The following is a 24,722-nucleotide window of genomic DNA, read 5'->3' on the forward strand; positions in this document are numbered from 1 at the left end:
AAAGTGCTGGGATTACAGGCGCGAGCCACCGCTCCTGGCAGACGTTCTTGTTAATTGTTTGATTCCACTGTCCCAATAGCCGTCTGTCCTTTCCTGCCTCTATTTTTAGTGTCCCGCCCCTAGTTGGTAACTTGGTGGATCTTTCAGGCCTGCTTTTTCTTTCCCCCCACCAAGACTGGTATGAGATACTTAAGAATAGTGGCTTTTTTTTTTTTTGAGACGGAGTCTCGCTCTGTCGCCGGGGCTGTATTGCTGTGGCCGGATCTCAGCTCACTGCAAGCTCCGCCTCCCGGGTTTAGGCCATTCTCCTGCCTCAGTACTCCCGAGTAGCTGGGACTACAGGCGCCCGCCACCTCGCCCAGCTAATTTTTTGTATTTTTAGTAGAGACGGGGTTTCACCGTGTTAGCCAGGATGGTCTCGATCTCTTGACCTCGTGATCCGCCCGTCTCGGCCTCCCAAAGTGCTGGGATTACAGGCTTGAGCCACCGCGCCCGGCCACCAGAATAGTGGCTTTAACAACAGTTACCAACTTTTAATACAAGTGCAGTCGAGAGGGCAAATACTCAAGTTTGGGGGCGGCTAGCAGAGAGTCAAACAGGTCCGAGAGGCCCCGGCGAGCTACCGCAGGCCAGCAGGGAGGCCGCGGGCAGGTGGCGGTCGAGGCCGGAGGCAGGAAGCCCGGCCGGGCGGGGCTGGGCGGAGCGGCTGCGGAGGAGCAGGGGCCGCAGGCGCCCCGCCCGGGCTGGTATGCGGCCGAGAGTGACGCGGGAGGCGGGGTCACGTGACGCCCGTGGAATGCCAACAATGTAGCGAATGTCCCACTTGGGTCTGCGCTTTGGAACCGCGGCGTGAGCGCCCCGGGAAGATGGAGCAGTCGCCGTCCACGCCACCGCCGCCGCCCGGGGCTCCCCCGTCCCTGCGGGGCCAGCAGCAGCTCCAGCCACCAGTGCCCGGTCTCCCGGCGCGCGAGGCCCGGGAGCCGCGGGCCAGGACGCCCCCGAGGGTGTAGACCGCGCCCCTGGAGGTGAGGGGGCTGGTGGCTGGGGTCGGGGCGGCCGCCGGGAGGGTGGCGAGAGTTTCCGCGAGGCGGTGGAGCCCTGCGGCTCCGCGCACCCACCACGGGGCCGAGGCTCCGGGAAGGGCGCCCAGCGGGGCGGCCGAGGAAGTTTGTCCGGACGGAGCCCTGCGCCCTACCCCCACGGTCCGCGCCCGCCCGGAGCCGCCCCCGCCCGGCGGCGCGTCGTCCAGGCCGTGCGGAGCCCGCGGAGCCGGTTCCGGAGGAGCCGGGGAAGTTGGAGGCCGGCGTCGGGCGGGGGCAGCGGGGCTGCGCCGCTTTGTTGTGCGGCGGTGGGGGCGGCCGGGATCCCGGCGGGGCAGGGGCGGTGCGGGCCGGGGGCGGTGTCCCAGAGCCGAAAGGCCGTAGCGCCGGGCGCGCCTCTGCTTCCGCCGTCCCCGGGGGCTCGGCTTTCCACTAGACGCCGGGCCGGGCGCCCTTGACAGCCTCGGGACCCCCGCGTCCGGCCGCGCAGCGGTCCCACGGAGCCGGGGCAGTCCTGTCGGCCGCGCCATCGTCCCACGGGCCAATCAGTCGTTCGGGGCCCGCCCTGTTCGCCCCCGCCGGCCGCCCCGTCGTCCCGCGAGCCGACAGACCCACGGCCGTGCGGCAGCCGAGGCCACGCCTCTCCTCAGCCCCCGTGGCTGCGCCGCCTCAGCCCCGGCCACACGTTCCCAACCCCGTTCCCCGCGGTCGCGCCGCCAGCCCGCGGGCCAGTCCGCCGCTCAGAGACCTCCGGACCCTGGGGGCGCCGTTCCTCCCGGCCGCAGAGGCCCTGATCGGCGTCTCCCGACCGGCTGCCGCGCCGACTCTGCGAGTTTGCTCACGGCCTTGGCGGGACGCGGCCCGAGCCGCAGGAGCGCTTTCGTGGCCACGCGAGCGGCGGCCGTTGCATAACACGCCATCCCCGTGCCCTAGTTTAGCGACGTGTCGGGGGCTTGGCTTTCTCTTCTGATGCAAGCTCACCTGCGCTTAGCTCCGGGCGGACTCTGGAGATGGGGATTCTGGCATCATTCACATCTTGCCACGCTGCCCAACTCCAGAAGTTCTGCGGAGCTTTCCCTCGGGGGCGGAGTGCGGCCTGGAGCAAGCCCGTTTGTAAAGTCCAAGTTTCCAGTGTCCTGAGGGGTGGGAGCGGGAGGCGAGGCGAGGAATGGACCCTGAAGAAGGTAAAACCCACCCGACCCGGGCGCCAAGCAGCCGGTAACAGGGTCCCGAGTGAACTCGGCGGCTGGCGGCTGTTCTGAGGCCTTTGGATGAGAAATGCTATTTTGCGAGGATAACTATGAAAGAACTTAACTTTCAAATTCTGTTGACAAAAATTTTGTTGTTGTTTTGAGACAGGATCTCACTCTGTCTCCCAGGCTGGAGGGCAGTGGTGCGATCTCGGCTCACGGCAACCTTTGTCTCCCAGTTTCAAGCGATTCTCCTGCCTCAGCCTCCCAAGTAGCTGGGACTACAGGCGCCCGCCGCCAGCCCAGGTAATTTTGTATTTTTAGTAGAGACGTGTTTCGCCGCGTTGGCCAGGCTGGCTCTCGAACTCCTGACCTCAGGTGATCCACCTGCCTTGGTCTCCCAGACTGTTGGGATTACAGGCGTGAGCCACCCGCGCCCCACCTGACAAGAATTTTGAACAAGAACTTTTACATTTTCACGCTTCTCTAGGATGCATATAAGAGTGTTTTTTTGTTGTTGTTTGGTTTTTTTTCTGAGACGGAGTCTCCCTCTGTCGCCCAGGCTGGAGTGCAGTGGCCGGATCTCGGCTCACTACAAGCTCCGCCTCCCGGGTTCCCGCCCTTCTCCTGCCTCAGCCTCCCGAGTAGCTGGGACTACAGGCGCCCGCCACCTCGCCCAGCTAGTTTTTTGTATTTTTAGTAGAGACGGGGTTTCACCGTGTTAGCCAGGATGGTCTCGATCTCCTGACCTTGTGATCCGCCGACCTCTCAAAATGCTGGAATTACAGGCGAGAGCCACAGCACCCAGCCAAGAGTGTTTTTAATGTAATAGCGTTAAAAAAATTATTTCACCTTAACTACTAAGCCATAGAGTATACGTTTGGCCGGTAAATAATTCAGATTAATAGCTGAACAGCTCTTTTCACAAAGTATTCAACAAATATGTACATTTTTAGAGGAAAATTTGCCCATATTTTAATAAGAAACAAATATACTGAAATTTGAATGCGAAATCACAAAATGTGTGTGATCTTACACAAGTGCTCTGCTTAAAATTTTAACTTAGAAGATGAGGGGCGGCCGGGCGCGGTGGCTCAAGCCTGTAATCCCAGCACTTTGGGAGGCCGAGACGGGCGGATCACGAGGTCAGGAGATCGAGACCATCCTGGCTAACACGGTGAAACCCTGTCTCTACTTAAAAATACAAAAAACTAGCCGGGCGACGAGGCGGGCGCCTGTAGTCCCAGCTACTCGGGAGGCTGAGGCAGGAGAATGGCGTAAACCCGGGAGGCGGAGCTTGCAGTGAGCTGAGATCCGGCCACTGCACTCCAGCGTGGGTGGCAGAGCAAGACTCCGTCTCAAAAAAAAAAAAAAAAAAAAAAAAAGAAGATGAGGGGCCTTCCCTCATGGCTGATTATTAGGAAATTTGTACTAAATCTTGTATATTTTTGGTAAGCTGCTTTGTATGTTTTAAGTTTTTTTTTTTCTGAAACAACCGTTGTAATAAGGTAGTAACAGAAAAAATATTCCAAAATGAGAGTGTATAAACTGTTTAGAGGCCTATTTAATTGTAATTAGCAAGATGTGTTATTCAGTGTCTTACAAAATTTTGTCTCATGCAGGTATGGAAGGCACTGAATGTAACAATAATAATAGAATAATGAATATACTGGCATTCGTTTGAAAATAAGTTGGTGAACATTTAATAACTTTCCAAATCTCAGGCAGGCAGTGTAAGGTATCTGAGCTGAGGCTATCCTGTCTTGCAAAATTACCAAGGTGAATTACTAGAAGCAATGAATTATAGAACTGGAAGGGATTCTTCTGGCTTCTTCATCAAGTTTGAAATAGTTTAAATACTGTAAATTGGAACTGTACATGTTCCTTAGCAAATCACAGGGTTGGTGGGAGGGGCTTTCTTTTGGTAGGAGGGGAATGCTTTTACAATAAGATTCCTTGTTATTTTAAATGCTGTGTTGTAAATAGCCAGCCCTGGGCTCCTAAACTCGGCCGAGGGGTGGGGTAGCATGGGGTTGAAGCTGATAAATTGACCATAAACAGAGGAAGGATTTCGGGAAGCTGGGTTTAGGGGAGAGGTGTTCTTTTTTGTATTGGAAAAACCATACCAACACCATTTTTGAAAAGCTGCTTTTATATTTTTTAAAAATCATGTGAAACTTCTAAACAGTATTTCTTACTGACTTAAAAAACGGCGTGAAGAAATACAGAAGATAAATTCAAATGCATTGACTCTGTCTTGACTAAATCTGTTCTAAAAAGTACCGAAATATTCTGATGAACAGAAAGACGGGTAAGGCTTGATTGAAGTGACTGACCTCTAGCTCTAAACAGTCTCTGAATCTTCTTTTAAAAAGTCTACTGCTTAGTAATTCCTCTAGAAGGAATTGGCCTTCAAATTACACAAGTCCAGGGCATCGTTCCCATTGTATGCTAGGTCACTGCTGCTCTCTGTAATGGGCTTTATTACATAGAGTGCCCTGTGATGGCCCCAGTGTGAGGGCAGCCCTGCTTGGGCTATGCGTTTCACTGTTAGTCAGCTGTTCGCTCAGTATTTTTAAGGCTAGTGTTACATGATTATTAGTTATATTTTGAAAGTATGAGAAAAGCAAGGTAATATTGGAAATAAAGACATTGGTTATGATGTTAAAATTAGAATGGAAATTTGGCATTGTTTAATGTTTGCCATTCACCCTGGGAAGACTTTGTTGGTTATCATCTAGACCATGTCAAGTTAATTGTGACAAGTGTTTTAAGTTAATTCACAAATCCTTTTTGTTTGTGTGACAATATGTGACATACATGGGAATTTTTCTGGGAGGAAAATGAAAAAATCCCGTATTTTGTAGCCATGGTTTGTATTTCTTATTAACAGTGATTGTTAGAATCTTGTGGCGTAGTTTAGATCCTAGAGACCCTTGATCAGTTAGGATGGTAAGGATCTTAAGAGTGTAAGCTGGATTTTGAAAGAAGTGGGCCTCTGGAATAGTGACCTTCCTGCCTCTAGGCAGTTATCTTGAGCAGGAATGCTAAGCACCAACATGGTTCATTACTAGTTAACTCCATTCTTCCTCGGGAGTCTCACTCCTGTTTTCTCATTAAATGTACCCGCACGACACCTGCCCCCTCCCCAACATTTTTTGGTTGTTGTGTTCATCTTTCTCTCCCACATTTGAACCTTTTCATTGGAAGTTCCATCCTCCAAGAATAGCTTCACACTTTCTCCATCAAATCATAGCCCTTCAACCTTTCTGATTTTGGTGAAACATCCCTTTCTCTAAGATACCTTCTCCAAATAATCTCAACACCTCCCTGAAGAATTGTGCTGCTCCATGGAAGTAGGCAGGGATTCTTTGGACAGTCACAGTATTTATTACTTAAGTCCATAGCAGTGATTCTCAAATGGGAGGGGTGTTCTGACTCCCTAGCTGGAGCATATCCAAAACTTGGAGGGGCACAGAGGAGGCAAGGCTTTCTTAAAGATTGAGAACCCCTGCTGGGCTATGAACTTGAATGTAAGATGGCCCATCCTGTTGGGTCGCTTGCTATTAGGAATGCTGCAAAGAACTAATAATGTATCTGCAACTTGGTCACTCCGTGGAGATATCTTCAGTACAGACTTCTATAGCTCAATTTTTTTATGCCATTTATATTTGCATAATGAATATCATAAAAATATCATGTACAAAGCTGTCTAATAGAGAATGTGATGGCATCTTTTTCCCCTAGACTGTAAGCTTATGTAGAAGTGAGACCCTGGCTGGGCATGGTGGCTCATGCCCGTAATTCCAACACTTTGGGAGGCCGAGCCAGGTGGATCGCTTGAGTCCAGGAATTCGAGATGAGCTTGGGCAACATGGCGAAACCCCATCTCATGGTAAAACTTCCCCTCACATCTTGCCACTGCACTTCAGCCTGGGCAACCAGAGTAAGACCCTGCCCCCACCGCCCCCCCACCCCCAAAATAGACCCTATTCTACCTGGGTGAGACCTCATAGAGTCCAGCACAGTGCTCAGTGCACATATGGCCATGCCAAACCCTCTGAGGCCTTGTGATGATGCTGCTATTGGAGAGTGGGAATTCTTCTAAAGTGTGTTTTCCTGGATCCCCAGAGGAATGCAATCACTGCCTTCTTCAAAGACCCTCATTATGAGAGGTAGCCCTTGGCCTGTGCCTTCCTGGCCTGGACAGTGCTGAAGTGGTACGTCCACATAGTGGTTTATGATTCTGACATTTAGCTTCTGGCTGGAGGCCTGGCCCATCTGCCTGATTTAGTTTCAGCTTTGCTAGTTAATTATAGTAGGGATATGATTTAAATAATAGCTGGAATTTTAGGTCCAAGAAATCCTGCTTCAGAAAATGCCAACGTGTGTCATTAGTGCCGGTCCCATGAGACATTGGTTTGGTTGGTTCCTTGGTTGGTGCTTGATGTGTGTTTGGCAGCCAGTGTGGGTTTGTGAAGCACTAGGATAAATTAGAATAAAAATTCCTGAACATCTGATAGCGTTTTCCAGGATTGGATTGCGGGTTGGAATTGGGTTTGGAAGGACCAAATTAAAGGCATGCTTAAAATTTTGCTCTCACATTGTTTACACAGGTCACCTATATTAAGCATGGGATTTAGTAGTTGTCTCAGCTCTGGATTTAGAGAATGAGGTGTTTTTGTTTTGTGAGTTGTTACAGTTTTAAAATTCGTGTTTGTGGTTTCTTATTTAAAGTGTGTTTAAATCAATTGGTGGTGCCAAAGAAATTTCCAAAGTTAGATTTACTTTGCTTGATATCCCCATTTTTTACAGTCCACATCGATGAGGATCATATTTATAAAACTCTTGATGAAAGAAAAATTTCCCATATGTGAAGTCTCATTAAAATGGTATAGTAGTGTGTCAGAGTTGTTCATTTCCAGCTGCAGTCTTGACTGATGAGTATTCTCATGAAAATTCTTTCAAAAGTTCATAATTTGGTCATGAAGTCAACTGTCTTCAAACTAAAGCTTAAAATACACAGTCTCAAGCTGAAAAAATACTTTCATTCTTTATGAAACTGAAGGAAAGTTTCATCCTTTCTTTTTTTTTTTTGTTTTTTTTGTTTTGTTTTGTTTTGTTTTGTTTTTGAGACGGAGTCTGGCTCTGTCTCCCAGGCTGGAGTGCAGTGGCCGGATCTCAGCTCACTGCAAGCTCCGCCTCCCGGGTTTACGCCATTCTCCTGCCTCAGCCTCCCGAGTAGCTGGGACTACAGGCGCCCGCCTCGTCGCCCGGCTAGTTTTTTGTATTTTTAAGTAGAGATGGGGTTTCACCGTGTTAGCCAGGATGGTCTCGATCTCCTGACCTCGTGATCCGCCCGTCTCGGCCTCCCAAAGTGCTGGGATTACAGGCTTGAGCCACCGCGCCCGGCCGGAAAGTTTCATCCTTTCTAAAGTACTGAGGCAAGAACACAGTTTATCTGTAGGTACTATTTTGCATATTCACTTAAGACAAGGACAGCCCCTGTGGTGTTCCTGGACTAGTGCCTCACTATGGTGGGAGATGGAGAAAAAATCAGAACAGGGTGTGGGGCCCGGGGCCCTCCCCCTACCAACGTACCAAACAGAATCAGGTGGTAGGTTTGGGGATGTCACTGAATAATCCTCTCATCCTTTTTGTATGATTGAAATTTTTCATAAGCAAATGTTGAGGAGGGAATGGAAAAGGAAAGAAAAACCAGGACTCCTGATCTGGCTTCTGTTTAAGGGCACAGCCACTTAGTATTTCTTTTTTTTTTTTTTGAGACGGAGTCTTGCTGTATCGCCCAGGCTGGAGTGCAGTGGCCGGATCTCAGCTCACTGCAAGCTCCGCCTCCCAGGTTTACGCCATTCTCCTGCCTCAGCCTCCCGAGTAGCTGGGTCTACAGGTGCCCGCCACCTCACCCGGCTAGTTTTTTGTATTTTTTTTTTTTAGTAGAGACGGGGTTTCACGGTGTTAGCCAGGATGGTGTCGATCTCCTGACCTCGTGATCCACCTGTCTCGGCCTCCCAAAGTGCTGGGATTACAGGCTTGAGCCACCGCGCCCGGCCACCACTTAGTATTTCTTAGCTCAGATATAAATAGACATCGAGATAGAAGTGTCCAGACTTGACCACCCTGGTTGATTTTATTATTTGAATGTTTGGGGCACCGACAGATGCTTAACACCCCAAGTGTCCCTAGGAGCGCAGCTCTGCTATGAGTCAGTGTCTGTGTGGTGGAGGGCCAGTGGGGTGGGGAGGTGCAGCTGCCCTGGGGTTTGGGCTTCATGTGGAGACTTTGCCCTGCTATGTCCTACCCAGTCCCTAGGTCCAGTCTTCTCGTTGTGTAGCTGTGTTTATTTATTTATTTGTTTGTTTCTTTGCTTGTTTTTGAGATGGAGACCCGCTCTGTTGCCTAGGCTGAAGTGCAGTGGAATGACCTCGGCTCACTGCAACCCCTGCCTCCCAGGTTCGAGCGATTTCCAGCTAATTTTTGCATTTTTAGTAGAGAGGGGATTTTGCCATGTTGGGCAGGCTGGTCTTGAACTCCTGACCTCAAGTGATCTGCCTGTCTCCGGGTCCCAAAGTGCTAGGATTATAGGCGTGAGCCACTACACCCAGCCAGATAGCTATGTTTAAAAAGGGAGCTGTTGTTCAGACAACGAGTTTGCTCAACAGGAGTAGTTAGGAGACTTTTTTCCCCATTTTTAAAAATTGAGGAAAAATATACATAATATTTATCCTTTTAACCATTCATAAGTATACAGTTCAGTTAAGTGGCATTAAATGCATCATTACTGCAAACATCACCACTGTCTATATATAAGACTTTTTCATCATCCCAAAGACTGTACCCCTTAAATAAAAATTCCCTGTTCGCCTTGCTTCTGGTAATCTCTCTTCTTTCTGTCTCTATGAATTTGCATACTGGAGGTAACTCACATAGCTGGAATCATACAATATTTCCTTTTTGTGTTTGGCTTATTTCACTTAGCAAAATGTTCTTGAGGTTCATCTTTATTGTTGCATATGACAGGATTTCCTTCCTTTTTATAGCTGAATAATATACCATAGTCCTGCGACTTTTGTTCTATGAACCTCCCTCGGGCACATTTCATTTAGACCTGCATGTTAAACTTCAGAGAAGGCACTGTTGTTGATTGAGGCTTCGTTCTCCTCATCACCTTAGACCTTTGGGGTGGCACTGGCAGGCTTTGTCCTCATTGTGGAACTGAGGACGCAGACTCGTGGCTAAGTGACTACCTGTGTCTTTCAACAGATGTTTGTGGGCCTGTGTGCACATCCCTGGGAGTAGATGGGGGTAAACCAAACAGGATGCTCCTGCCCTCATGGTGCTATCAGTTTCTTCAAGAGAAAGACACCAGCCAGTGATGGTGCTATGGGAAGGGCTGGGAGTGAACATGTGTGGTCCCTTAGATTGGGGAGGTCAGGAAGGTCCTTCTGTGGGAGGGATCCTAGGCTGAGGTTCTAGGAGTAGGAGTGAGCCAGGCAGGTGGGGTTGGGTTGGGCTTTGCTTTGCTTTGGTTTGCTTTTTTTTTTTTTTTTTGGAGACAGAGTCTCACTCTCTTGCCAGGCTGGAGTGCAGTGGCATGATCTCGGCTCACTGCATTCTCCGCCTCCTGGGTTCAAGCGATTCTCCTGCCTCAGCCTCCTGAGTAGCTGGGACTACAGTCGTGTGCCACCACGCCCGGCTAATTTTTGTATATTTAGTAGAGATGGGGTTTCACCATGTTGGCCAGGATTGTCTCCATCTCCTGACCTTGTGATCTGCCCGCCTCAGCCTTCCAAAGTGCTGGGATTACAGGCGTGAGCCACTGTGCCTGGCCCAGGGTCAGATTTTTCTAGCTGAAAGAAAGATTTTGCAAGGTGGGGAGGACAGGATGCATTGGTGCCTTTGACATGCACAGGATCACAGAGTCAACCCAGATCTGGCATTTGAGCTGAGGTCAGCATCTTGAGGCTCAGACGCTGCTCAGAACTGAGCAACCTGGCGCCTGGCTGCAGGCACATTTCAGAAAGGAATGACTTAAGGTTTTCTTCTCTGTGCTTTTCTATCTTTACAGTTAAAAGAAAGCTACTTTAACTTTCTTTTTTTTTTTTAGCCAACACAGACATTTATTGAACTGACCTCTATTTACTGCTTCACATTAATTTTCATGTAATTTTATTTTCTTAAGTACAAGCAACTCATTAAATTTAAAAAGTTCAGTTTAACACTGTCTCTATTTTTACAGTATGTAGACAGACACACACACACACACACACTCTCCTCTCTCTCTCTCTCTCAGTCCTTCATTAAGACAAGGATAATTTTTGTCTTAAAAGGAAGAGTCGTCACCCCCGATATACATTCTGTGTTCTATATTCTTGCCTTATTTTCCTCTTCCCCTGCTACTTTAACTTTCTAAGCATCATTCTCAAACACTGATTTAAAGAGGAGTCACTTGGCTGGGCGCGGTAGCCTGCGCCTGTTATCCCAGCACTTTGGGAGGCTGAACCAGGTGGATCACTTGAGATCAGGAGTTCGAGACCAGACTGGGCAACAGGGTGAAACCTTGTCTCTGCTAAAAATACAAAAATTAACTGGGTGTGGTGGTGCATGCCTATAATCTCAGTTACTCAGATGGCTGAGGCTCAAGAATCGCTTGAACCTGGGAGGTGGAGGTTGCAATGAGCTGAGATTGAGCCACTGCACTCTAGGCGACAGAGTGAGACTCTCTCAAAAAAATAAAATAAAATATAAAAAGGAGTCACTTGGAGCGAGCATGGAATACCTGTTTCTGTGTTCAGTTTGGTAATTTTTCCGTGGTCTTATCTCCTGGCCTTATTAAATCTTTTTTGTCTAACTTATTATAAATCCTTAATTGGTAATGGTGATAACTGATCAGCATATCATACATTACAGATTGAGCCTGCTGTCACACACAGCACACTGTGATCCTCAGGGCAAGCCTGTCAGGTAGACAGTGGCGGGTGTTAGACCCTTGGTACTGTGCCGGAGCTGGAAACTCAGCAAGGTGAAGTGACAGGCTCAGACCACACCATCAGTGCCAGAGTGGGGGAAGGACCCGGGCCTCCCACCTCCAGCCACTTCTTTAACACTGCACACCCACTTCTCAGTGAGCTTCCCCACCCTGTGCTCTTTAAACAGGGTCTCGCTCTGACTCCCAGGCTGGAGTGCAATAGTGCGACCGTGACTCATTGCAGCCTCTGCCTCCTGGGTTTAAGTGATTCTCCCATTTCAACCTCCTGAGTAGCTGGGACCATAGGTGTGTCTCCACACCTGGCTAATATTTAATTACTTTTAGAAACGCCATCTCCCTGTGTTGCCCAGGTTGGTCTCCAGTTCCTTGGCTCAAGCAGTCCTTCCGCCTTGGCCTCCCAAAGTGCTAGGATTACAGGTGTGAGCCACTGAGCCCAGCCTGCCCTGTGCTTTTTCCCCTCTGGTCACTGCCCTCTTCCTCCACCACTGGTGCTGCTCTCTGGTGGGCCGCATTGTCCAGCAAGGTGAGGTTTCCTGGCTCAGAGAATGGCACCACCACTGGCCCCAGTTTTCAAACCAGAAACTTGGGCTCATCTTTCTTAACAGTCCTTTCCAGTGAGCATCACTTACTCCTGTGGGTTCTACCTCTTAGTGCTATTGAATGCACCCACTTTTCTTTCTGTCTTTTTTTTTTTTTTTTGAGATAGAGTCTTGCTCTGTCACCCAGGCTGGAGTGCAGTGGCGTGATCTCGGCTCACTGCAAGCTCCGCCGCCCCGGTTCGCACCATTCTCCTGCCTCAGCCTCCCAAGTAGCTGGGATTACAGGCACCCACCACCAAGCCCCGCTAATTTTTTGTATTTTTAGTAGAGACGGGGTTTCACCATGTTAGCCAGGATGGTCTCGAGCTCCTGCCTCGTGATCTGCCCACCTCGGCCTCCCAAAGTGCTGGGATTACAGGCGTGAGCCACCGCGCCCGGCCAAATGCACCCACTTTTCTCTATCCTGTAACTACTCTCTGTTTCATATCCCCATAATTCTTTGGGCAGACTTCCATTATGACACATGGTATAGCGTATTTATGTAATTGATTTTCTCCTCTGTTTTCTCATCTTGAGCTATTAGCTCCTTAAAGTTAGAGGCAAATCAGTCTTTCTGCATCCTCAGGACCAAGTAACAGGAACACCTTGTGTGGGCGTTCAGGTCGTGCACTGCTCAAGGGCCCTACATATGAGAGGGCTTGTCTCACATCACATGTATACACATTTATATGAGGGTATGTGCAATCTACTTGGAGACTTTTAGCCACTCACAGAAGACCTGGGTGACAGTAGAGACTCACCTCCCCTGACACAGCATATGCGTCACACGTCTTCTAGAGGGCACACGTGATCACCCTCCTCTGTGACTTGCACTAAAACTGTTTGTTTCTCTCCTATGCCTCAGGGGTCCTGTTCCCGCCCTCCATTTGACTCAGCCTTTTCCCGCCCACCTCACGTGGTTGTGGTATCAAGGCATGTCTATGCGTGGGCCGGGGCCTCTGCCCACCGGGCTCCGGAAAGCTCCCCAGGGAGAGTTGTTGGTGCCGTACAATAATATAGTCACAAAAAACTTCTTGAGGAAGGGGTGCCTTTTTACAGTCTCTTCAGGGGCTCTGCTAGTCACTCTTCAGCAAGTATTTTTACTGGGAAGTATTTGGCACGGCGGTGGAAGCAAGGCCTTGAGCTGGGCACTCACGCTGCAGCTCCTCACAGCTCTGGGCCTGGAGCCATGGCAGCCTGAATGGCAGCGGCGCCATTTATAATAGCCCAGACCAGGAGCAACCTAAACGTCCATTAGGTAGAATGGATGCATAAGTTATAAGGGGATATTACTCAGCAATGACAACCCACAGGCTTCTGCTATACACCACGTGTATGAATATGCAAATACAGTGTTGAATGAAATGTGCTGAACTGCAGAGTAGAGATTGCATAATTCCTTGGATATACAGTTCAAAAACTGGTCAGACTAATCCTTGGTGTTAGATGTCACGAAGCTGTCTCCCCTTGAGTGTCCCCCTTGGTGTGTGGGGGCCTGGACTTGTGGGGTTGTCATGATACACTTCTTGATCTGGACGCTGTTTACCAGAGTGTGTTCTCTCGGTGAACATTTGTCAGTCTTACAGTCTGTGCAGTTTAAAAAATATATGTTAAGTAAGTGGATTGCCACTACCTCCTCCACCCCCAAAAGCCTTACTGTTCCTCCTGGCTTTCAGCAGCTTTCGTTCTATTTATTTATTTGTTTGTTTGTTTCTTTGACAGAGTCTCCCTCTGTCACCCAGACTGGAGTGCAGTGGCGCAATCTCAGCTCACTGCAAACTCCACCTCCTGGGTTCAAGGGATTCTCCTGCCTCAGCCTCCCGAGTAGCTGGACTACAGGGGTGTGCCGCCACACCCGGCTAATTTTTGTATTTTTAGTAGAGAGAGGGTTTCACTATGTTGGCCAGGCTGGTCTCAAACTCCTGACCTCAAATGATCTGCCCACCTCAGCATCCGAAAGAGCTGGGATTATAGGCGTGAGCCACAGCGCCCGGCCAGCTTCCCTTCTTTCGAGCAGATTTCAGAGAGAGCTTTCCAGCCTCAGAGTCAACCAGGACCTCCTTGAGCCACCCCCAGCTCCCTTCTGTCTGCCCGTGTGATGGGGGAGAGGACATCCCTGCATCCTGGCTTTAACATGGAACTTTCTCATGGTTCTTTTTCTTCAGTCTGGATTGTCTCTTGTGGCTCTTGCCCTTTCGTAGCTGAGTGAAAAGCCGCTTGCCCCTTCTGTGCCCTGCTAATGTCACTGCTGGTAAAAAGAGACATATCACAGATGGCTGCTCCTGTAAGGAGTGTGAGTGAGCCAGGAGAGCCTTCAGCCATCCACTCACCTGGTAGCTCCATTTCATGGCTGAGCAGGCAGGCCACTGGCCGGGCAAATGCCCCATACGCAGATGCCAGCACCCCCTCCCCACCACCCCGCACCTGTGCCTTTCATTCCAGACCTGAAACCCCTTCCCCTTGCTCCCCGGGGCTGCTGCTCCTCACCCAGGAAGTGCTGCACTTGTCCGTTCTAGCCCACCTTCCACTCAGGCCGTGTCACTCCTTAGCTAAACCATAGACAGTGGCTGCCCATCCTCGGCACTGAGTCCAGACTCACCATGGCTGGGAATTGAGCCTCTGGATACTTCCATGGTTTCATCCCACACGCCCCTCCAACCCCTCCCGCCTCGCCCTACCCCCAGTCCTTTGACCTCCTGTATCTCCAGGAAGAGCCTGAACTGCACATACCTGAACGTGGTGGGTGGAGCCTAAAGGCTTCTTTGCATATGCTGTTCCCTCTAGCTGGATTTCCATTCCTCCTGACACTCAGGTCTAATTATTTCTATCTCAGAGCTCTTTCTTTTTTATTCTCCAGGTATCTATCTTTTTTTGAAGCTGTTTATTTGTCTGCCTCACCCCAGCTTTCACTTGACAGTAAACTTGCTGAAGCCGAGATTTTGTTTTCATTTATCCTATCAGTGCCTGAGATTCAGTAAGTTTTTTTTGCTTTTATTTATTATTATTATTTTTTGAGATAGAGTTTTATTCTCGTTGCCCAGGCTGGAGTGCAATGGTGCGATCTCGGCTCACTGCAACCCCCGCCTTCCTGGTTCAAGTGATTCTCCTGCCTCAGCTTCCCTGAGTAGCTGGGATTATAGGCACCTGCCACCATGCCTGGCTAATTTTTTTATTTTTAGTTAGTAGAGACAGGGTTTCACTATATGTGGGCCAGGCTGGTCTCAAACTCCTGACCTCAGGTGATCCACCCGCCTTGGCCTCCCAAAGTGGCTGGGGTTACAGGCGTGAGCCACCACGCCGGCCTTGAGTAGGTATTTAATAAATGTTTGTAGGGTAGATAGAGGGTGGATGGGCTAGATGAGTAGGTGGCCGAGTGAATGTTCTGAGCGTGAAGAAACTCTCCGCATATTGTCAGGCCCTCTCTTGCATTGATCGTTCTTGTGAAGATAGTATGGCTGTGTTTTCTCTATTTTAGTTTTCAAAGAAAGGGAAGAAAACTAAAGATTGGAAACAAAGTGATTTGTGTGAATTCCTATAGGAAAAGAAAGAACTCTTCTGCCTCTTTCCAGATGTACTGAATCACTCCTAGCATCCTGCATACTGGATGGCATCACCTTGAGAACCTCTCCGTTTTTGTTGGAATGTGAAGCTGTGGTTTTACAAAGTTAGGTATTTCAAAACAGATGCTTAGAGCACAAAGTCACTGAAATGAGTGTGGCTGCAATATGCCCCATTTTACACCAATTAAGCAGCGCTCTGGGCTTCTGGTATGTGGCCAGTACAGGCCCCAGGGGATCTGGGCTGTCCCTGAATCTAATAGCTTGATATCTGCACAGTCTTAACACAGTCATTTTAATGACTTTACTACATTATATTGTGTATTAAAATAGAGATTTCATGTTGAGAAATTTGTTTAGTCTCTCTTTTACCTTCTAAATGGATTCTTCTCACAATTACATTGAGAAAGGGCATAGTTACAATGCTTACAGTCGTCTTCCCATCTAAGCAAGGACTAGGAATTCAAATGTCATCTCTTAGTGTTTGCTATTGCGTATGGTTGTGCAGTAGATCTATGTAGATTAACTCTTGGAACTGCACCTGACACATAGTAAGTGTGGGTGAATATTAGCTATCCTTTTTTTTTTTTTAATCCACTTGAAAAAGTCTGTGATGCTGGGTCGCGGTTTACAGTTAGAAAGTTCCTTACGTAAGCTAAACATCCAGATCCCTCTGCCCATCCCCGTTTGAAGGGTACTCTTTTTGGATCAGTTGTTCTTCGTTTTATTAGAACTCAAAATGATTATCCTTTGAAATCTGCTCGTTGAGTTCTGTGGAGTAAGGGGATTGGGTGAGGGAAGGGGCAGCTACTAAGGGCTTTGGCACGGTGTGGGGTGTTGGCTCTGCCTTTCCCACCAGCGGGCACCTTGCCTGAGCTAGGGCAGCTGGTAAGATAAACAGTCGCCACGGGGTGAAGAATAGGGAGAGTGTTGTATGTCCCAAGTACTGCAGGACCTGGTACCCTTGTCATCTGACCCGGTGCTCACCACTGTCCGAAGCATCCGTCTCTATTACGTAGCAGGGAGTGTGGGGCTGAGGGCGGCCAAGGGACTGGTCCAGGGTCACCCAGCCTTGTGACAAGTGACCTGTGCTGGCTGCTGAGGGCAGTGTCAACTTGGGCTGGATTTTGCTTTCTGAATCAAAGAACAGCAGAGTAGGCCGTGCACTAGGCCTGGGGTAGGTAGAATTTACTATTGGAAGGTGCCTTTGTGACATCACATTCCGTATAACAAGGCCATTTCCATGCTGAAGTCGTAGTTCTGGACTCATAACTCTTATCCACATGATCATTGGACGTTCGTGTGGCCATAGTGCACTCTGAGACGTTGCCTACATGCTGTTACCAGTCCGCTTCCATGTCAGTATCAGTTGCTACAAGAAAGATATTTTAATTTTACTATTTAGGTCCAAATGCTGGTAAGTGGCCACTTTGTAGAAAATCAAGGAAGTAGTGTGTGTGTAGAATCATAATGTGTGTGTAGAAACTGCAATTGAAACATTTGCAACATAGGACTCTATTAATGTGACAGACTTTGGGGTGTCTTTTAGGAAATTGGGAGGGTTTTATAAGGAGAAGTTCAGAAAGTTTTCTAAAAAGATATGGAAGGACCACATCTCATGTGAGGGGAGAGGTTAGTAAAGCCATGGGGATGAAGGACAAGGAGTTGATTGGTTATTAGGAACAAGCCAGAAATCCAAGATCCCATGTAGAACATTTAACTCTAAATACTCCTCAAGCTGTGGGTTTCAAAATAAAATTCTATTATAAAGAAATATTTTGAATGAGCTGTCAGTTGTTAATACTACTGTTCTTGCCCTGAGTTGAATATTTATAGCGATTTACTTTGTTGCAGATGACGTATTACAGGAAACATTTTGGGACAGCCCTAGCTGTCATGTGCTCTAACCATGGTTGAACAGTATTTTTGCCATTTCTGAGAGGTGATGCGTTCTTTCTTTTCTTTCCAAGTGGTATATTTCCGCGATCACTGTTCATTTCTGAAAAATAGCATTAACATTGTGTGAAAACGACAAATGAACATTTCTCTCCCATTTATTTTCTTTTTCAGAGAGTGATGATCTTCAAAATGAAGACTTTGGAAAATTTTAGGTTCTCCATAGGAACTACGAAAATTGAAGGAAAGAACATTTTCAAAAGGAAATTATTTTGAAAGTATGTTTACAACAAACTGATACTATTGACAGTTTTCTTAAAAAAATAATAAAACACTTTAAGAAGATTGTATTTATGGTAAAAGGAAACTGGACTAACAATGAGGCCAAAGACTTTTCCTGCCACAACTTATTCTGGAAATAGCCGGCAGCGACTGCAGGAGATCCGTGAGGGGTTAAAGCAGCCATCCAAGTCTTCGGCTCAGGGGCTACCCGTGGGCCCAAACAGTGACACTTCCCTGGATGCCAAAGTCCTGGGGAGCAAAGATGCCGCCAGACAGCAGCAGCAGATGAGAGCCACCCCAAAGTTCGGACCTTATCAGAAAGCCTTGAGGGAAATCAGATATTCCTTGTTGCCTTTTGCTAATGAATCAGGCACCTCTGCAGCTGCAGAAGTGAACCGGCAAATGCTGCAGGAACTGGTGAACGCAGGATGCGACCAGGTGGGTACAGACCTCCACAAGGCCATGTGCAGAGGCAGCTATGGGACAGCTGGGGCGGTCAGAATGGTTTGGCAACTACTTGAAGGCTTTGAATTGGTTACTACTTATACAAGTGTTTCTAGGTTAAAAATCCAAGGCCCTTTTAACACATAATTGAACTCACAATTGAAGGTTCTCTATCTTCTTTCTCTAAAAGGGTCTTTTGAGCTGCTTTTCCTTTTCAGGCAAGATCCAGAAGTTGCTGAGGTCTCCTGAAATTGTAACGTGTATTTATCTGTTCTGTTCTTGTGGAGATGAAAAGGGCTTTCATGCTTAGCCCCCTTTTTTTGGGTGTTTATTCGGGTTATTCTGAGCTGTTGTGGAAAGAGACTGGCTTCGCTTTTCTTGTTTTGGTTTGTGCATTTTTTTTTTTTCTCGAAATGGGAGGGTTGAGCAACATGCATTGGATATTCTCTGACTCAGTTTTCTCCTATTTAAAAATATAGTGTATGTGCTGTTACAGGGGGTGTAACTATTAACATGTTCAGGAAATGAGAAAAAACTAGAAAGAAAAAGCTTGAGAAATCGTCAGAATTGTGGCAACAGTCTCACTTTTTAGTTGTTTAGGAGTAAAGGATACATTAGTGGAGATGGCACCAGTTTGTATGTTAATACACAACTTACAGCAATGAGTGTGGTGACTCACACCTGTAATCCCAGCACTTTGGGAGGCCAGACAAGAAGATCATTTGAGGCCAGGAGTTTGAGACCAGCCTGGACAATATAGCGAGACTCCCTGTCTCTACAAAAAATAAAAAGCTGGACGTGGTGGTGTGCACCTGTAGTCCCAACTACTTGGGATGCTGAGGCAGGCGGGATCGCTTGAGCCTAGGAGTTTGAAGCTGCAGTGAGCCATGATAGCCACTGCACTCCAAGCCTGGTTAACAGAGCGAGACCCTATCTCTGTTTAAAACATGCACACACACACCCCCCCGCCACACACCTCATAGCCATACATTTATGATCTCTTAGCAGTTCATATACCTGAATAAAATCCAAGTTCAGGGACAGGACCATATAAAATGGAACTAGTGTCCAACCAGGTAAAAATGTAGTTAGTGAAATGTAACAGGTAAAAACATAATTGCATTATGAAATGATTCATGAAAGCCAGTGCTTTATTACAATCTGTCATCTTAAAAATTATAGTTGCATGAAGCAGAAATAAGCTAAGTATTTTTGGTGCCTTGGAAAAGTAGTAAGATTTCATGCTCAAAGCACGTTAGAATGGCCCAAGCACTGCCGGTTTCTTAGAAATAACCTAATTACGGCCGGGCGCGGTGGCTCAAGCCTGTAATCCCAGCACTTTGGGAGGCCGAGACGGGCGGATCACGAGGTCAGGAGATCGAGACCATCCTGGCTAACACGGTGAAACCCCGTCTCTACTAAAAAAATACAAAAAATTAGCCGGGCGAGATGGCGGGCGCCTGTAGTCCCAGCTACTCGGGAGGCTGAGGCGAGAGAATGGCGTAAACCCGGGAGGCGGAGCTTGCAGTGAGCTGAGATCCGGCCACTGCACTCCAGCCTGGGCGACAGAGCGAGACTCCGTCTCAACAAAAAAAAAAAAAAAAAAAGAAATAACCTAATTACATACTCCTGGCGTTGCAGTCGTAGGAAAAGGCTGACAGTGTTATTTGTTATTTCCAAAACCAATCTCAGTCCTCTGGTAGCTTATTACCGTAGACCTTACATTTCTCAGAGGAGATGTTTGTGAAATGAATCCTGCTATTTTGTAGGGGGCTTCCCTGCTACTTTGGGCCATACTGGGATTAACTTGTGTGTAGTGAGTGTTGTTCTGTTGAGCTGCTTTGATAAAGCACAGGGTCGTGAGTAATGTGGTGCAGAGTGTGTCAGCAGTGAAGCTGACAGCAAAGCCACCGCCATGCTCATTGTGAAAGCATGAAGTTAAATATGCTGCCAGGCACCATCCCTTGACATACAGAACCCAGCAGTTTTGAAAGTAGAAAAGGAGCAGTCCTGGGGAAATCTGGAGTAAGATTGCAGAGAAACTTTCGGGCCAACAGCAGAGCTTAAAGGCTTCTCCTGTAAATCACTCGCAGGCGAAGGAGGCAAAGCCGAGCCCCTGTGTTCTTTGCGGTTGTGTTTCAACTGTGAGAAAAAGAAACAAGTCAGGCAAATAATCCCAAATGCAGGTGGGATCTTAGTAGGTAAAATCCATTAGTGATAATTACAGTGCAAGAAGTAATAAAGCCAGGGCTGTTTGCAATACAGAAGCACACATACAATAAAAGTAAGGATCATGACCCCGATGAAGTTTCCATCAGCATCTAATTTGTGTTAATTGCTAGCAGAAAGGCCTCCATTTACCATATTTAATGCCCTTGAAATAATTCAGTCAGTTTGGTGTGTGGTGTTACTTGATAACTGAAAACAGCTGTGCCACCTTTCCCCTCCAACTCCCACTTCTTGGTCTGGATAAAAAATGCATTTGCTTTCAGAAAATTCAGGTGGGAAAGTCATTATGTGAACCCAACTAATAAGAGAGAAAAAGATAACAGTACCTTTGGAGTTGTATGTATCTGTTAAAAAGATGATTTGAATTCAGTATAATAGATAGAGTTCTTTTTTTTTAAGATGGTGTCTTGCTCTGTCGCCCAGGCTGGAGTGCAGTGGCGTCATCTCAGCTCACTGCCGCCGAGTCCATGTAGCTGGGATTACAGGCACACGACACCACGCCCGGCTAATTTTTGTATTTTTAGCAGAGACAGGGTTTCACCATGTTGTCTAGGCTGGTCTCAAGCTCCTGACCTCAAGTGATCTGCCTGCTTCAGCCTCCCAAGGTGCTGGGATTACAGGCGTGTGTCACCACGTCTGGCTGAGAGTTCTTATTGTTGCATCTTTTCCCCCTGTCACTCCTACTGTTTTTTGTTTTTGTTTTTGCTTTTTGAGATGGAGTCTCACTCTGTCACCTGGCTGGAGTGCAGTGGCACGGTCTGGGCTCACTGCAACTTCTGCCTCCCGGGTTCAAGCGATTATCCTGCCTCAGCCTCCCGAGTAGCTGGGACTACAGGCGCCCGCCACCACGCCCGGCTAATTTTTTGTATTTTTAGTAGAGACAGGGTTTCACGGTGTTAGCCAGGATGGTCTCAATCTCCTGACCTCGTGATCTGCCAGCCTCGGCCTCCCAAAGTGCTGGAATTACAGGTGTGAGTTACCACGCACGCCCAACCACTCCTACTGTCTTGTTTAAGAGGGTTTTGCTCTATTGCCCAGGTTGGAGTGCAGTGGTGAGGTCACTGCTCACTGAAGCCTCGACCTTCTGGGCTCAAGCAATCCTCCTACCTCAGCCTCCCAAGTAGCTGGGACTACAGATGTGCCACCATGTCTGACCAGTTTTCAAATTTTTTTCTGGAGATGATATCTCGCTATGTTGCCCAGGCTGGTCTAGAACTTCTGGACTCAAGCGATCTGCCTGCCTTAACCTCCCACAGTGCTAGGATTATAAGTTCAAGCCACCACACCCAGCCTTAACTTTTTATTAAAGTAAAATTTACTTTAAAAAAAGTACACAATTTCTAAGCACACAGCATAGTGAATTTTCACGTATTAAACCCACCCATGTAACTAAGCCTGTTTGAGTATATATATATTTTTTGAGACGGAGTCTCGCTCTGTCGCCCAGGCTGGAGTGCAGTGGCCGGATCTCAGCTCACTGCAAGCTCTGCCTCCCAGGTTTACGCCATTCTCCTGCCTCAGCCTCCCGAGTAGCTGGGACTACAGGCGCCCGCCACCTCACCCGGCTAGTTTTTTGTATTTTTTAGTAGAGACGGGGTTTCACTGTGTTAACCAGGATGGTCTCGATCTCCTGACCTCGTGATCCGCCCGTCTCGGCCTCCCAAAGTGCTGGGATTACAGGCTTGAGCCACCGTGCCCGGCCGTTTGAGTATATTTTTAATTAAAATACTTTGAAATGGAAATTTCTGGAAAAAGTAAAAAACTTAGGGTATTTTCTGTGTAAGGTTATAACGTGTATGTCAAATGATATGTTTATTAATCTTTTGCACATAAATTACTGAAGACTTAAGAAAATTCCTGTAGAATAAAAACTAGGCCACTAGATTAATATTTCTTATGGGAGGAGCTGCTCTTTAAATATAGATTTAAGGAATCGGAAAGGTAAGTCTTTTCGTTATGGGTATCATATTTTGAGCGTCGGACAGTTATTGGCATAAGTGACCATTTAAGTTTGCATTTAAGTATGCAAAACATTTCTGTTCCACGGAAGCCTGGGACTTGTTTTCTCTGTTCGGTTGCAGTGGAGCATCTGCGTGGTGTGGGTAGGGGGGTGTCATCAGCTCACTGCACTCCCTGCTCTTAATTATGGCCCTCAGGATGGTGCCTATGAGTCCTGTGAGAATGAGTTTCCAATTCAGTAACTCCCAGGGGATGCCCATGGCCCCTGGACCCCTCAGAATAGCAAAGCACTTTGTCACATGGTGCCCTCTGGGAGGACTTTCTTTGGATGCGAGTGAGGACTTTCTTTGGATGCGAGTGGGGACTTCCTTTGGATGCGAGGACTAGGAAAGGGTTCTGCTTTCCTTGAGAAACTGGCAAGTGCTTTTTCTTGTGGCCGGCCTGTATCCTGCCTGTCCACCCTTCCTCTGATCTGCTGAGGCGTGCCCAGTCTGTGGCTCAGCGTTGATACGTTGTCCTGGTCCTGAATATCGTGTCAGCTGTAATTTCCTAATCCTGATTAATCCAGTTCTTTCCCCCACTTTATCATGTTTAAGTGATTTAAAACTTCAATGGAATGAGGGTAGGGAAGAAATGTAAATAAACAAACAGATAAACTGATTATATTAGACCAAATAAGGAAAGGCATAAAGAAGACAGCCAGTGGTCAGGATGTGCACTGAGAGGCAGGCTTCCTGAGAACAGTGGCCATGCCAGCCTGTCAGTGAATCAGGGGCAATCTGCTTAATAAGAAAAGGGATTGAATTCTTCACATTCTCAAGCCAAAACGTGCAGAAAAAGCAAGCCTTCTCCACTCACCATACAAATGCAGACCCAGGCCTTTGCCAACCTAGATAGCACTGCAAAGGGGTGAGACCCTCTGGGGCACGTGGGGTCTCACAGGAATGAGGACTGGTGTTGGCAGAGGCCCTGTGTGTGACACTGTCCTAAGCATTTGCCATGTGTCATCTCCTCAGAACAGTACAGCAGTGGGAGATGGGTTCTAGTTGGCCTAGTGTTTTAGAAGAAACTGGCTGAGGGCATGGAAACGTGTCAGGCAGGTGACTCAAGGTCTCCCCTGCCTCCTGGAGCCCTTCCTGACCTGCATGCAGGGTCTTTGTCAGATGTGTACCCTTCACACATCCAGAACGAGCGACAGGTCTGAGGAAGGAGTTCAGTACTTCCGCAGAGTGGCCATTTCGCTCTCCATCTTTGATGTCCAGTGTGTGTATTGCTAGCTCATCGCTGGATAGCTGCTGCTGCCTTTTTAAGTTCCATGGATATTTCAACCTAAAAGGAAGAGACTGAGGCAAAATTAATAGAAGTAGAGAGTTTATTTGGGCCAAGCTTGAGGACTGCAACCCTGGAGCATAGATTCAGGTTGCCCTGGACACACACTGTGATGAGCCGCAGTTACAGGTGAATTTTTACTCCAGCCTGGGTGACAGAGTGAGGTCTCATCTCAAAAAACAAATAAATAAATATAAATAAAGGCAAAAAGGGGGCAGGGAGTGGGCTGAAACAAAGTTGTTTGTGAGGAATTCTCATTGGCTTACACAAATAACATTGATTTAGTGATTGGCTATACATTGTCAAGCTGTAGGGTGTGGGTTATAGTGTCCAGTGTGGCATTATTAGGTTAATTTATAGCTACTTGTGGCAACAGCAGGCAGTTTCAAAAGGTGAACACGTGGCCAGGTGCGCTGGCTCACGCCTCTAATCCTACCACTTTGGGAGCCTGAGATGGGCAGATCATGAGGTCAGGAGATCAAGACCATCCTCGCTAACACGGTGAAACCCTGTCTCTACTGAAAATACAGAAAAATTAGCCAAAAAAATTGGGCGAGGTGGCGGGCGCCTGTAGTCCCAGCTACTCGGGAAGCTGAGGCAGGAGAATGGTGTGAACCCAGGAGGCGGAGCTTGCAGTGAGCCGAGATCTGGCCAGGGCACTCCAGCCCGGGCGACAGAGTGAGACTCCGCCCAAAAAAAAAAAGTGAACACAAGCCTCAAGGGGGAAGTAGAATGTGATTGTTCTCTCGGTTTAATGTTTCTCTGGGCCCAGTAATTTGAAAGGACTCCAGATTCCTCAGATAAGAATTCTTTTCTCATTTCCATCCTCACAGAGGTTGCTTCTCTTTCCCCTCAGGTCTGTGGGGCATGGGGTTTCTCAGGGTCCCTCTCCTCTCCTCTCATTCCCTGGGCATCCATACATGGCTGCCTGCCACGTCCCTGGCAGCTGGCCAGCCCGACTCCCGCCTTGGCTCTGCTGCAGCTTCCAGGGCCTCCCAGGCCCTGGTCTTATCCTCCGCACATGCTGCCCTCTACAGAGGAGCTCTCTGCAGTGTCTCCGCCACACAGCATGGCCTCCCAGACAGCTCTTCCCACCTGCTTGCTTTGGGGCTCTCTGACGCATGATTTTGTTGGCTGGAAGTATCCCCACCTATCTGGATTCTAGTATCTGCTGTGATTCCACTCAGATTCCTTTTTACACAGGCTCTTCC

General features: G+C 48.0%; 1 protein-coding gene across 3 annotated transcripts in view; it reads left to right on the forward strand.

The window, feature by feature from the left end:
* The first annotated feature begins 855 nt into the window (after nucleotides 1-855).
* The window catches only part of LATS2 (large tumor suppressor kinase 2), a 96,402-nt gene continuing 72,535 nt past the window's right edge, over nucleotides 856-24,722 (forward strand). For 2 of the 3 annotated variants that reach the window (XR_004428873.1, XM_033177021.1), the window contains exons 1-2: nucleotides 856-1,025; nucleotides 17,443-17,988. Coding sequence is in view for 2 of the 3 variants with exons in the window: in XM_033177021.1 (XP_033032912.1) it covers nucleotides 17,647-17,988 (342 nt within the window). In the remaining variant the exon portion in view is untranslated. The remainder of the gene's footprint in view (nucleotides 1,026-17,442; nucleotides 17,989-24,722) is intronic. The other variant, XM_033177022.1, reaches the window with a different exon arrangement.

This window comes from Trachypithecus francoisi, unplaced genomic scaffold, assembly GCF_009764315.1.
Source record: "Trachypithecus francoisi isolate TF-2019V2 unplaced genomic scaffold, Tfra_2.0 Lachesis_group18, whole genome shotgun sequence".
Classification (NCBI taxonomy): Eukaryota; Metazoa; Chordata; class Mammalia; order Primates; family Cercopithecidae; genus Trachypithecus; species Trachypithecus francoisi.